General features: G+C 40.3%; 2 protein-coding genes across 2 annotated transcripts; both read right to left on the bottom strand.

The window, feature by feature from the left end:
- Positions 1 to 2897: 2897 nt before the first annotated feature.
- On the bottom strand, positions 2898 to 7226 carry LOC123520096 (probable 28S rRNA (cytosine(4447)-C(5))-methyltransferase). Its single transcript, XM_045282040.1, has 6 exons — positions 6972 to 7226; positions 5537 to 5636; positions 5166 to 5305; positions 4622 to 4783; positions 3887 to 3981; positions 2898 to 3630 (listed from the first exon to the last, which is right to left on the bottom strand). Exons 1-6 carry the CDS (start codon positions 6984 to 6986, stop codon positions 3525 to 3527), a joined length of 618 nt encoding a protein of 205 aa, XP_045137975.1. The 5' UTR covers positions 6987 to 7226; the 3' UTR covers positions 2898 to 3524.
- LOC123502090 lies at positions 7087 to 13304 on the bottom strand. Its single transcript, XM_045251321.1, has 3 exons — positions 13126 to 13304; positions 7831 to 8764; positions 7087 to 7097 (listed from the first exon to the last, which is right to left on the bottom strand). The coding sequence occupies exons 2-3, from the start codon at positions 8759 to 8761 to the stop codon at positions 7087 to 7089; spliced, it is 942 nt and encodes a 313-aa protein (XP_045107256.1). The 5' UTR covers positions 8762 to 8764; positions 13126 to 13304.
- Between the last annotated feature and the right edge of the window lie 418 nt (positions 13305 to 13722).

Below are 13722 nucleotides of genomic sequence, written 5' to 3'. Positions count from 1 at the left end.
TTGGTAATTTGATATATTTTGTGTATACATCAACAGAACACTTGTAAATCTGTCACTCATAACATTTTCAACCATGCATTTGTATTTGAGAGACCAGAAGAGACCAGAATACATACATAAACACTTCAAAATGCTGGTTATTTGATCTATTTTGTGTATACATCAACAGAACACTTGTAAATCTGTCAATCTGTCGCTCATAACATTTTCAACCATGCATTTATTTGTATTTGAGAGACCAGAATACATACATAAACACTTCAATACGCCAGTTATTTGATGTATTTTGTGTATATATTGACAGAACACTTGTAAAATCTGTCAATGTCTCGCTCATAACATTTTCATCCACGCTTTGTGTTTGAGAGACCAGAATACACACACACAGAGACCACTTGTTTGTATGATGGCTTAAAGTATTCATGTCTATATCTGAGGATTTTTCATACTTAACAAAATACACAGTGGCAGGATTTCAGAGTTCTTTGTCATGTATGTATCGGGAAAGGCGACTTGTTTGTATGTCTTTTGTGTGTCTGGCTTAATCCATCAATTTCATGTCTATATCTGAAAACTGTAAGTCTTAGAGAGGCTATTTGTATTCAACCCCTTCAGTACCGGGATGCATTTTCACCTTGAGATTTGTGTACCATTAGACCATTGACATTAGGAAGGGTCTATGGAGGTCAGAAGATTAATGGCCACAGTCTTCACTATTTTAAACCCCCACATGAGTTTCTGAAGCTGTGTAAAATCACCAAATAGTCACCAGAATGAATATGAGGTGTGATTAGATCATTTTATTGACATTAGGAAGGCTCTATGGAGGTCACAAGATTAATGGCCACAGTCTTCACTATTTTAACCACCCCACATGAGTTTCTGAAGTTATAAAATCACCAAATAGTCACCAGAATGAATATTGAAGTGTGCTATGGTACTGAAGGGGTTAAATAACTTACATCAATGCACCAATAATTTACCACTGGAAACTTTATGATGGTTCGTATTTGTATGGCTGGAGAAGGATTATCAGTGTGTATGGAGACAAATATTTGTATGTGTGGAAACAGATTAATATGAATGTGCATGGGAATGAAGACAACAACAACATATCACCAAGCCACACAAGCACAAAGCTCCAGTACAAGACAAGAAAAAGACATTTGTGTGCCATTTTTGCCATTTTGCTTCAAAGAATATTTTTGTACACGAATGACAAGACGAGAGAGAGAGAGAGCGAGCAGGTGTGTGTGTCATTGTTATTAGTAGGTGGGGGGATCTATTAGCAGGTGTGTGTGGAGACAGGTGAGTGTGGCCAGGTGTGGGTAGAGAGAGAGAGAGAGAGAGAGAGAGAGAGAGAGAGAGAGAGAGAGAGAGAGAGAGAGAGACGTATGTTACTGTTCTACTCTATTTACATATCCCCCTTCTACACACACACACACACACTACTGTCAGAGAATTAATATTATACCTCAAACTTACCAAGATATCATAGTTTCCTTCTACACCTGAAACGTCTGCCCTCCCACTCCATTCAGTGTAATTACTACACTAACGAGAGATTTTAGTTTCCTTACACCAAAAAAACACCCAGCCTGTGAACCTTCTCAAAAAACACCACCTTTTTTAATTAATCTAGTTCTACAACACTATAGAACTAGAAACAACAGTCCATTTTAAGTTTCCATTCAGTCACAGGCTTAGGGAAACATAGATCCATTATTTTTTACACACACACACACATACACATAGCCCTTTTTATCCTGAAAAACTATATACACACACCCCTTTTTATCCTGAGAAATAACATGCACTCCTTATTATCCGGGGACAGACACACTTAAAGAAGGATCCAATTTTTTTTTTTTACCCTATACACATATCCAATTTTATCCTGAGAAACAACAAACATGCCATTTATATCCAGAAACAATTTTATCCAGAGAAACTACAGACATGCCTTGCCTTACTCTACCTCCCTGCCTCTCTCTCTCTTTTAATGTGTGAAAAAATAAGTTTGTAAGAAGAAAAAGTGAGAGAAAAGTAATATCTAACTTTTTTTTCTCTCTCTCTCTCTCTCATGGTAAAGTACTAAGTTATTTTAAGGAAACCCTGCATAGTCAATTCATGATAGTTTTAAGTATTATTACCTCTTCTACTACTACTACTACTACCACTACTGTCAACACCCCACCTAAGTACTTTTTATTTACCTACCTGTCCGTGTGTGTGTGTGTGTGTGTGTGTGTGTGTGTGTGTGTGTGTGTGTGTGTGTGTGTGTGTGTCTCCTCTCGTCAAAAAGGGAGGGAAGTGAAGGAATCTATGGTAATGATGTTGATGTATACAAATTCTTCTTTTTCTTCAGGATATTTGATTTTAAGGACCTATTTTTATGTAACACTAATGCATCACACATTCACTGTTTTCCAAAGGCTCTTGTTGAAGTGACGTGGGTTTTTAAGGGTGTTTTTGTGGTTCTAGTGGCAGATTAACAACATTTCTGCATTATTAACAGGAGAAACAATAAGTGACCAATTTTTAGGGTGTTTTCGTGGTTCTAGTGGCAGATTAACATGATTTCTGTTAATAATACAAAAAAAAAACCAGAATTTTAAGGGTATTTTTGTGGTTCTAGTGACAGATTAACATGATTTCTACATTATGAACAGGAGAAACACACTTGAAAAAATCCCGCCAGTCATCTCTGTGGCCTTGGAAAACAGTCAAGGTGAGAGAGCAAGTGTTTGAGAATGTTACATGTGATTGTTTTTGGATGGTGATCACAAAACCTAAGCACAAATATTAACGTTCTGCAAAATGTTATGTTTGTTTGTACTTACGCGCCTCAGAAGCTCGGCACGGCTATACAAATTTTGGTGTTTATGTTAAGTGTGTGTGTGTGTGTGTGTGTGTGTGTGTGTGTGTGTGTGTGTGTTTGTTCAAGCATTTATCATAGTTTAATTATTTGCTTCTTTGTCTCTGTATCTCAATTTGAAATACACGTTGGATTACATAGGTGTGGTCTTGCTATCCTTGTGTGTGTGTGTGTGTGTGTGTTCTCTTATTTCTCGTTTGTTCAATTTTATACTTGAATGAATGTACTTCCTGGTTTCAACTTTGTAAATGATGAAGTGTGTGTGTGTGTGTGTGTGTGTCCACCTAGTCAGTCCTCAAAGCTGAAGTAATGTAGAGCTTAAAGTTACAAAGAAAATGAATCCGTGAGCAAAAACGTGAAAACTAAGCTACAAAAAGATATAAATTTGTATTGTAATAAAAATAACCTTAAAAAAAAAAATAATAATAACAATCTATCTGCCTAGTGTCCATATGTAACTCAATTAACGTCAATATTCTTATAAAAATACACAAAAATGAAGTTTCTATTAATATAACAGTAAAACACACACACACAATTAATATAGAAAATAATAATGACCATCCTTAACATTACAATCTATCTATTCTCTATGTCTGTGTGTCTGTTCACCACCACCACCACCACTACTACCACCACCAGCAAATCAAGCCACCTTCTTCAGTTTAGTAAGGCAGTACATACCACCACCGCCGCAGCTGCCACCGTCCAAGTGAGTGACGCGCAGACAACCACTCTCACTCTTCTCAAATCTGGTGGGAGAGTACATGTCTTAAATTTCTCTCTCTCTCTCTACATATTTTTGAAGTAAGAGAAAGTAAATGTTTTCTCTACATATGTTAAATAATTTTCTCTCTCTCTCTCTCTCTCTCTCTCTCTCTCTCTCTCTCTCTCTCTCTCTCTCTTTTCTTTCCTCTCCTCTTCTCTTCTCTCTCTCTCTCTCTCTCTCTCTTTCTTTCTCCTTCCCTTTCTCTTTTCCCTCTCCCTCTCCCTCTCTCTCTCTCTCACCTGAGGTCTGTGGAGTGAGGTGGGGGCGTCAGGGGCACCACCTCCACCTGTCTGGTTCGCCTCACCTGCTCCACCACCTCCTCGTTATCCTCCACCTGATCAACACAATGCATGGTCAAACAAGGGAAGGAAAACACACAAACAAACACACTCATTTCTCGTTTGGTTTGTTCCTCTCTCTCTGTTTTCTTCCTCCTCCTCCTCCTCTTTCTTCTCCTTCTCTTCCTCCTCCTCTCCTTCTTTCTTCCTTTTCTCCCCCTCCTCTTCCTTCTCTCTTTCTCCTCCTTCTCCTTCTCCTCCTCTTCCTTCTCTCCTTCTTCAACACACAGGGCACTAACTAACATCAGCCTGGCATTCAATTACATGGATAAGACTGTGATGGAAAATACCTTAACCATTATGATAAGACACACTGGAATATGTGGCAGTGGTGTGGTGTGGTGTGGTGTGTGGTGTGGTGTGTGGTGTGGTGTGGAGTGGTCACCATACAGGCAGAAGGACATCAGGAAACTAGAAAGGCTCAAAGGGTTGCTACAAAGATGGTGCCAGAAATGAAGGACCTTCCCTATGAAGAAAGACTGAAGGAAATGGAACTACCAACTTTGAAGGACAGATGGGAGAGAGGAGACCTAATAATGGTGTATAAATTAGTGAACTGTATGGAAAAGATAGACAGACAACACCTGGTCACACACACACACACACACACACACACACACACACACACACACTTACCCTTGCCGAGACAGTGAGATACACCAGCACACCGCCACACACCAGCGCGTCCACACCAGCCTCCAACACTTGCTGCAGGAACCACACACCAACACCACCACCACCACCAGTAGTAGTAGTAGGTGTATTTACTAGTACATGGGTGAAACTGCCTCGAATTGACTGTAAAAAGAGATAAAGTTAGAGAGAGAGAGAGAGAGAGAGAGAGAGAGAGAGAGAGAGAGAGAGAGAGAGAGAGAGAGAGAGAGAGAGAGAGAGAGAGAGAGAGAGAGAGAGAGAGAGAGAGTTGGAAGGAAGGAAGGAAGAAAGAAGAAAAAAGGAAGGAAGGAGAAAAAAGGAAAATAAATGAAGGAAGGAAAGGAAAGAAAAGACAAAATAAACAAAAAATAAACAAAAATAACAAAAAGGAAAACAAGAAAACAAAATAAAAGAAGAAAATCAACAAATAAAAAATCAAACGAGAAAAAAAAAAAAATAAATAAATAAATGATGAAATAGAACAAGAAAAAGAGAAAGAAAGAAACACACACACACACACACACACCTTTGGCATTTCCAGCAGGTGTAGCCTCGTCACCAGCATGGAGGTCAGCCCACACCTGCTAACGACTCTCTCAACATCCGGCAGGTAGCGACGCGTGAGACAGTTGGCAACCACCAGCCCTTCACCCTTCACACACTCACCTGCCACGGAACACAATGCAACACAAAACAATGCACCAACGCACCACACCTTTCCAAACAGCTTGCTGACTACAATACGAAGGAACAGCAACACAGCAACACACTTTTTGAACCTCTCCAGACAGCTTGGTGACCACTTCTACAATGCAATACAAGGAACAACAAACAAACACACACACACACACACACACACACACACACACACACACACACACACACACACACACACACCTGCCAGTTCAGTGTGGTGTCCCCTCCCAGCACAAAGGTCAAGAAACACAGCATCAGGAGAGAGCGAGAGGGCCGTCACAGCTAACCCACCCACACTGCCCTGGAAGAGATGACTTGGTGACGGAGGAGACTCGGAAGAGGGAGAGACTGAAATAAGGAAGGAAAAGAAGAAGGGAAAGCTAAATAGAGAAGGAGAAGGAGGAGGAGGTTGAATGAAAGAAGGAAAAGGGTGAATGAAGAAGGAACAGAGGAAAAGCTTGCAGTGAAGAAGAAAAAGAAGAAATAATGAAGAATGAGAAAAGGAAGACAATAATTGGGAAAAAGATGAAATTGAAATAAAGAAGAAAACGGATAAAGAAAAAGAAAGAATGAGAAAAAGATGACACAACAAAAATAAGAATAACAAAACAGACACAGGAGAGAGAGAGAGAGAGAGAGAGAGAGAGAGAGAGAGAGAGAGAGAGAGAGAGAGAGAGAGAGAGAGAGAGAGAGAGAGAGAGAGAGAGAGAGAGAGAGAGAGACACACACACACACACACACACACACACACACACACACACACACGAGATTATTTGAAGGGCAGGGAAATGAGAACTGTGATTAGAGATACACACTCATCTTGGGGTAAAGTAACTAGGGGAGTGCCACAAGGGTCAGTGTTAGCCCACATTATGTTTGATTGATGTAAACGACATTCACACTGGGGTAAACAGCTGTATGAATTTGTTTACTGATGATGCAAAGTTGCTAAGAGTGATCAAGACCAGAGAGGACTGTTTGCTGCTGCAGGAAGACTTAAACAAGATCTATGAATGGAGCAGGAAGTGGAAATTTGAGTTTAATGCCAAGAAATGTCACATAATGGAACTAGGAAAGAGTAAGAGAAGACCAGTATGGAACTATTTGATGGGAGAGGAACAAATAATGAAGACTGAAGAGGAAAAGATCTTGGAGTGATCATACAGGAAAATCTGAGCCCTGATAAACACATAAGCAAGATATTTGGACTATCATTAAGATGTTGACTAATATAAGAGTGGCATTTCATTACATGGACAAAGATATGATGAAAAGACTCATCACAGCATGATACGCCCAAGGCTGGAATATGCAGCAGTGGTGTGGTCTCCAACCTCTAAAAAGGATAGAAGGAAACTGGAAAGGATACAGAAGATTGCTACAAAGATGGTGCCGGAACTAAAGGACCTCACATATGAAGAACGACTCAAGGAAATGGGACTGCCAACCTTACAGGATACAAGAGAACGAGGGGACCTAATAACAATGTACAAGATAGTCAATGCCACTGAAAAGATACACAAGGAAGACCTGGTGCTGGTCACGGAAGAACATGGAAGGACTACAGGACATGGAAAGAAGATCAGGATGAGGCAGTGTGTCAAGGATATTGGAACACACACACACACACACTCACCACAGCCCCATACATAAGACAGGGGGCTTCTGGGTGCACAGGAGCTGGCAGGGGGCTTGGCTGGGGGGCTGGCAGGGGTCTGAGCACCAAGTCTCTATAATTTGGTAATCTTGGGTCAATATAATGCTTTAGGTAGGAAATGTAATGTTTTTGTTCCTGCCAAGCTAAGAATTGTTGCCATATGCTTGATTGATGATCCTCTTCCTCCTCCTCCTCCTCCTCTTCCTCTTCCTCCTCCTCCTCCTCCTCCTCCTCCTCTTCCTCTTCCTTCCTCCTCTTCTTCTTCTTTGTGTTCTTGTAGTTCTTTTTCCTTCTTCTCTCTTCTTGTCGTTCTTCTGTCTCCTCCTCCTCCTCTTCTTCTTCTTCTTCTTTCTCCTTTTCCTCTTCTTTTTCTTCTTGTTGTGGTTCTTTCTCTTCTTCCTTTTTCTTTTCCTCTTCTCCTCCTTCTTCTTGGTGATTGTGGTTCTTCTTCTTCTTCTTCTTCTTCTTTTTTTCTTTTTCTTCTTCTTCTCTTCCTCCTCCTCCTTATTATGTTTCTTCTCTTCATCTTCCTCCTCCTCCTCCACCTCCTCCTCTTCCTTCTTCTTCTTCTTCTTTTTCCTCCTCCTCCTCTTCTTCTTCTTCTCTTTCTGTCTATATTCCTTCCTCTCCTCCTCCTCCTCCTCCTCCTCCTCTTCTTCTTCCTTACAGCCTTCCTCTTCCTCCTCCTCCTCCTCCTTCATCTTGTATTTAGCTTGAAGAAGAGGAAGAAGAAGAAGAAGACAGCTTGGTGACAATATAAGCTCTCCTGTGCTTGGTGACTTCATTCCTTCCCTTCCTTTCTTCCTTCCTGCTTGGTGATATCTGCCCTGGTGCTTACTGGTGATGCTGTGGTGCTGTGCGGTGGTGACTGGCTGTGTTTTGGTGACCACTTTGCTGTGTTTGTCTGTGTGTGTCGGTTTGGTGACCTGGTTTGATTCTTTGGCGGTTTTGGTGATCATTTTGCCTCTCCTGGTGACCCTGTTGTGTTTCATGTTCCTGGTGATTTGTTTCTTAATCCCCTTCAATTTGGTGAGGCTTGGTGACTTGGTGATTGTTCTTATCTTCACCCTAATCCTCTTTTTGGACCTGGTGCTTGCTATTTTCACCTCACCAGCACCATTTTTGCCTTCAGTCACCTGTTCTTGCTTCCTGGTGACTTGTGCTGGTGACTGACTCTCATTTTCTGCTTTTATTAATGGATTGGTGAGATTTTGTGGTTCTGTGTACAGTTTGGTGTCCTTAAGGTTTGATTTGGTGACTGGGGTTGAGTTGGTGACTGGCTTGGTGACTGGTGGTGACTGGTGCTCTGGCTTGGTGACTGGTGTCTTGGTGAGGCTGTGTGTGTCCTTATCTTGCCTCACTGTCTTTATCTTGGTGACTGGGGTTGTCTGGGTGATGTCTGGCTTGGTGACTGGTGCTGTGTTGGTGACTGGCTTGGTGACTGGTGCCCTCTCTTCTGGTGTCTTGGTGAGGCTGTGTGTGTCCTTATCTTGCCTCACTATCTTTATCTTGGTGACCTGTTGATTGGTGACTTTCTTGGTGACCTCTCCTCTCTTCTGTATCTTGGTGACCTGTCCTGTCTTGTTGAGGGCATGTGTCTTAGCATTATCTTGTCCCTTCCTCCTTATCTTTCCCCTCTTCTTCCTGGTGACCTGCTGTGACCTGTGTGGTGTTAGCAGGTGACCCAGCTGCTTGATGACCTTCTGCTGTGACCTTTCTGACAGTAGGCAGTCCACAGCCTCACCAAGTGGAAGTCTGCACAATGCCATGACCTGTGTGTGTGTGTGTGTGTGTGTGTGTGTGTGTGTGTGTGTGTGTGTGTGTGTGTGTGTGTGTGTGTGTGTGTGTGTGTGTGTGTGTGAAGGGGTTAAAATAGTGAAGACTGTGGCCATTAATCTTGTGCCCTCCATACACCCTTCCTAATGTCAATAAAATGGTCTAATGGTACACAAAACTCAAGGTAAAATGTGTCCCAGTACTGAAGGGGTTAAAATAGTGAAGACTGTGGCCATTAATCTTGTGCCCTCCATACACCCTTCCTAATGTCAATAAAATGGTCTAATGGTACACAAAACTCAAGGTAAAAATGTGTCCCAGTACTGAAGGGGTTAAAATAGTGAAGACTGTTAATCTTCTGCCCTCCATAGACCCTTCCTAATGTCAATAAAATGGTCTAATGGTACACAAATCTCAAGGTAAAAATGTGTCCCAGTACTGAAGGGGTTAAAATAGTGAAGACTGTGGCCATTAATCTTGTGCCCTCCATAGACCCTTCCTAATGTCAATAAAATGGTCTAATGGTACACAAATCTCAAGGTAAAATGTGTCCCAGTACTGAAGGGGTTAAAATAGTGAAGACTGTGGCCATTAATCTTGTGCCCTCCATAGACCCTTCCTAATGTCAATAAAATGGTCTAATGGTACACAAATCTCGAGGTAAAATCGTGTCCCAGTACTGAAGGGGTTAAAATAGTGAAGACTGTGGCCATTAATCTTCTGCCCTCCATAGACCCTTCCTAATGTCAATAAAATGGTCTAATGGTACACAAATCTCAAGGTAAAAACGTGTCCCAGTACTGAAGGGGTTAAAATAGTGAAGACTGTGGCCATTAATCTTGTGCCCTCCATAGACCCTTCCTAATGTCAATAAAATGGTCTAATGGTACACAAATCTCAAGGTAAAAATGTGTCCCAGTACTGAAGGGGTTAAAATAGTGAAGACTGTGGCCATTAATCTTGTGCCCTCCATAGACCCTTCCTAATGTCAATAAAATGGTCTAATGGTACACAAATCTCAAGGTAAAAATGTGTCCCAGTACTGAAGGGGTTAAAGATACTGATGCAAGCTTCAATCCTGGACATTTGAAGAATATTTAACAATTCTGGACATGTATGGGAAGATCTGGACACATCACCACACCATCTCAGGTCACCACAGACAGTCACCAGGAGCACTACACACCACAATTACTGCAGTTTGAAGCACCACACACCACCACACACAATCTCACAGTCTGGATCACATTTCTACCACCATTTTAACCCTATTTCACCCTATTGCAAATTAATAATATCTTTGGGACAGCATTTAGGTTAGGTTAGGTTAGAATAGGTCAAGTTAGGTCTATAAGTATTTCTAACCGCATTTTACCCTATCGGAAATTAATAAGGTTAGGTCTATAAGTATTTCTAACATCATTTTAGCCTATCGGAAATTAATAATAAGGCTAGGTCTATAAGTATTTCTAACAACATTTCAGCCTATCGGAAATTAATAAGGTTAGGTTTATAAGTATTTCTAACAACATTTCAGCCTATCGGAAATTAATAAGGTTAGGTTTATAAGTATTTCTAACCGCATTTCACCCTATCGGAAATAAACAATAAGGCTAGGTCTATAAATATTTCTAACCGCATTTTAGCCAATCGGAAATAAATAATAAGGTTAGGTCTATAAGTATTTCTAACACCATTTTACCCTATCGGAAATTAATAAGGCTAGGTCTATGAGTATTTCTAAACCTATTTTACCCAATCAGAATTTAATAATAACTTTGGGACAGCATTTAGGTTAGGTTAGGTTAGTATAGGTCAAGTTAGGTCTATAAGTATTTCTAACCGCATTTTACCCTATCGGAAATTAATAAGGTTAGGTCTACGAGTATTTCTAACACCATTTTAGCCTATCGGAAATTAATAATAACTTCGGAACAGAATGTAGGTTAGGTTAAGTTCCCCCAGCTTAAATCCCCGCTTTCCCAGGAGGTCCCCAAGCTTGTTAGACATAGGGAAAAGAAATATAAGATAGGCTGTACTGATTCAAACTCCAAATTTACCGACACACCAGCACAAGGTCACCAGGAACAAGCCTCACCAAGCACAAGGTCATAAGGAAACTAGAAAATACAATAAATAAATAAATATGTCACATTTTCTCTTATTTCTCCCTCACCAAGCCATCTCAGGTCACCACGAGGTCACTACAGAGCCACAAGGTCACCAGGAACAAACCTCACCAAGCACAAGGTCACAAGGAAACTAGAAAATAAATATACAAGTTTTTTTTCTCTTATTTCTCCCTCACCAAGCCATCCCAGCTCACCAAGAGGTCACTACAAAGCCAGGTCACCAGGAACAAGCCTCACCAAGCACAAGGTCACAAAGAAAGAAAATAAATAAATACGTCACATTTTCTCTTATTTCTCCGTCACCAAGCCATCCCAGGTCACCAAGAGGTCACTACAAAGCCAGGTCACCAGGAACAAGCCTCACCAAGCACTGTCACAAGGAAACTAGAAAATAAATAAATGCGCCACATTTTCCCTTATTTCTCCCTCACCAAGCCATTCCAGGTCACCACGAGGTCACCACAAAGCCACAAGGTCACCAGGAACAAGCCTCACCAAGCACAAGGTCATAAGGAAACTAGAAAATACAATAAATAAATAAATATGTCACATTTTCTCTTATTTCTCCCTCACCAAGCCATCTCAGGTCACCATGAGGTCACTACAGAGCCACAAGGTCACCAAGAACAAGCCTCACCAAGCACAAGGTCACAAGGAAACTAGAAAATAAATATACAAGTTTTTTTCCCCTTATTTCTCCCTCACCAAGCCATCTCAGGTCACCATGAGGTCACTACAGAGCCACAAGGTCACCAGGAACAAGCCTCACCAAGCACTAGGTCACAAGGAAACTAGAAAATAAATAAATACGTCACATTTTCTCTTATTTCTCCCTCACCAAGCCATCCCAGCTCACCACGAGGTCACTACAGAGCCACAAGGTCACCAGGAACAAGCCTCACCAAGCACAAGGTCATAAGGAAACTAGAAAATACAATAAATAAATAAATATGTCACATTTTCTCTTATTTCTCCCTCACCAAGCCATCTCAGGTCACCATGAGGTCACTACAGAGCCACAAGGTCACCAAGAACAAGCCTCACCAAGCACAAGGTCACAAGAAAACTAGAAAATAAATATACAAGTTTTTTTTCCCTTATTTCTCCCTCACCAAGCCATCTCAGGTCACCATGAGGTCACTACAGAGCCACAAGGTCACCAGGAACAAGCCTCACCAAGCACTAGGTCACAAGGAAACTAGAAAATAAATAAATACGTCACATTTTCTCTTATTTCTCCCTCACCAAGCCATCTCAGGTCACCATGAGGTCACTACAGAGCCACAAGGTCACCAGGAACAAGCCTCACCAAGCACTAGGTCACAAGGAAACTAGAAAATAAATAAATACGTCACATTTTCTCTTATTTCTCCCTCACCAAGCCATCCCAGCTCACCACGAGGTCACTACAGAGCCACAAGGTCACCAGGAACAAGCCTCACCAAGCACTAGGTCACAAGGAAACTAGAAAATAAATAAATACGTCACATTTTCTCTTATTTCTCCCTCACCAAGCCATCTCAGGTCACCATGAGGTCACTACAGAGCCACAAGGTCACCAGGAACAAGCCTCACCAAGCACTAGGTCACAAGGAAACTAGAAAATAAATAAATACGTCACATTTTCTCTTATTTCTCCCTCACCAAGCCATCTCAGGTCACCATGAGGTCACTACAGAGCCACAAGGTCACCAAGAACAAGCCTCACCAAGCACTAGGTCACAATGAAACTAAAAATAAATAAATACGCCACATTTTCTCTTATTTCTCCGTCACCAAGCCATTCCAGGTCACCACAAAGCCACAAGGTCACCAGGAACAAGCCTCACCAAGCACAAGGTCACCAGTCAAGGGGAAAGTAGAAATTAAATAAATACGTCACATTTTCTCTTATTTCTCCCTCACCAAGCCATCCCAGGTCACCATGAGGTCACTACAGAGCCACAAGGTCACCAGGAACAAGCCTCACCAAGCACAAGGTCACCAGTCAAGGGGAAAGTGTAAATATAATAAAAAGTTCATTATAATATTTGACATCGAGATTCACTATCATGGCTGCCTCACCTTCTTCTTTTATTTCCTCTAATTATACACTAACTATACTTCCTAGTGTATTTTTAAGGGTATGGGAGGAAAGTATGGGTATTTAAGTATACATGGTGTGAAAATGGTAAGGTTGTATGGTTAAATAAGGTAGAAATTGGTGAAAAATATGGAGAGGTTACCTTATGAATAGTTTAAAGTGATCCGAAGCTTCGAAGAAAGAGACTACGAGTGTATCTATTTTTCATTATTTGCTTCAGAAAGTTTTATTTTTATTTTTTTTATTGTAAGATTGTAAGAAAAAGTTTTGTTTATTTTTTCTATTATATTTTTTGTGATTTTTTTTTTTGCTATTGTGTGATTGTGAGAAATAGTTTTATTCATGTATTTTCTATCATATCTATTTATTTTCTCTTTTCTTTTTGTAAGATTGTAAGAAAAGTTTTTATTTATTTATTTGTATTAGATTTAGTTGTAACTTTTTTGGTTTTGCGTGATTGTGGGGGAAAAGTTTTATTCATATAGATATATATTTATTTTATCTTTATTTATTTATTTTTTGTTGTAAGATTATAAGAAAATGTTTTATTTATTTATTTGTATTAGATTTTATTGTAAGTTTATTTTTATTACGTGACTGTGAGAAAAAGTTTTATTAATTTATTTCTATCACATTTATTTATCATCTTTTTAATTTAAGATTGTAAGAAAAGGTTTGATTTATTTACCTATATCATATTTTATTGTTAGTTTGTTTTTATTACGTGACTGTGAGAAAA

Source organism: Portunus trituberculatus, chromosome 1 (genome assembly GCF_017591435.1).
Source record: "Portunus trituberculatus isolate SZX2019 chromosome 1, ASM1759143v1, whole genome shotgun sequence".
NCBI lineage: Eukaryota > Metazoa > Arthropoda > Malacostraca > Decapoda > Portunidae > Portunus > Portunus trituberculatus.
This window is presented reverse-complemented; position numbering and strand designations above follow the sequence as displayed.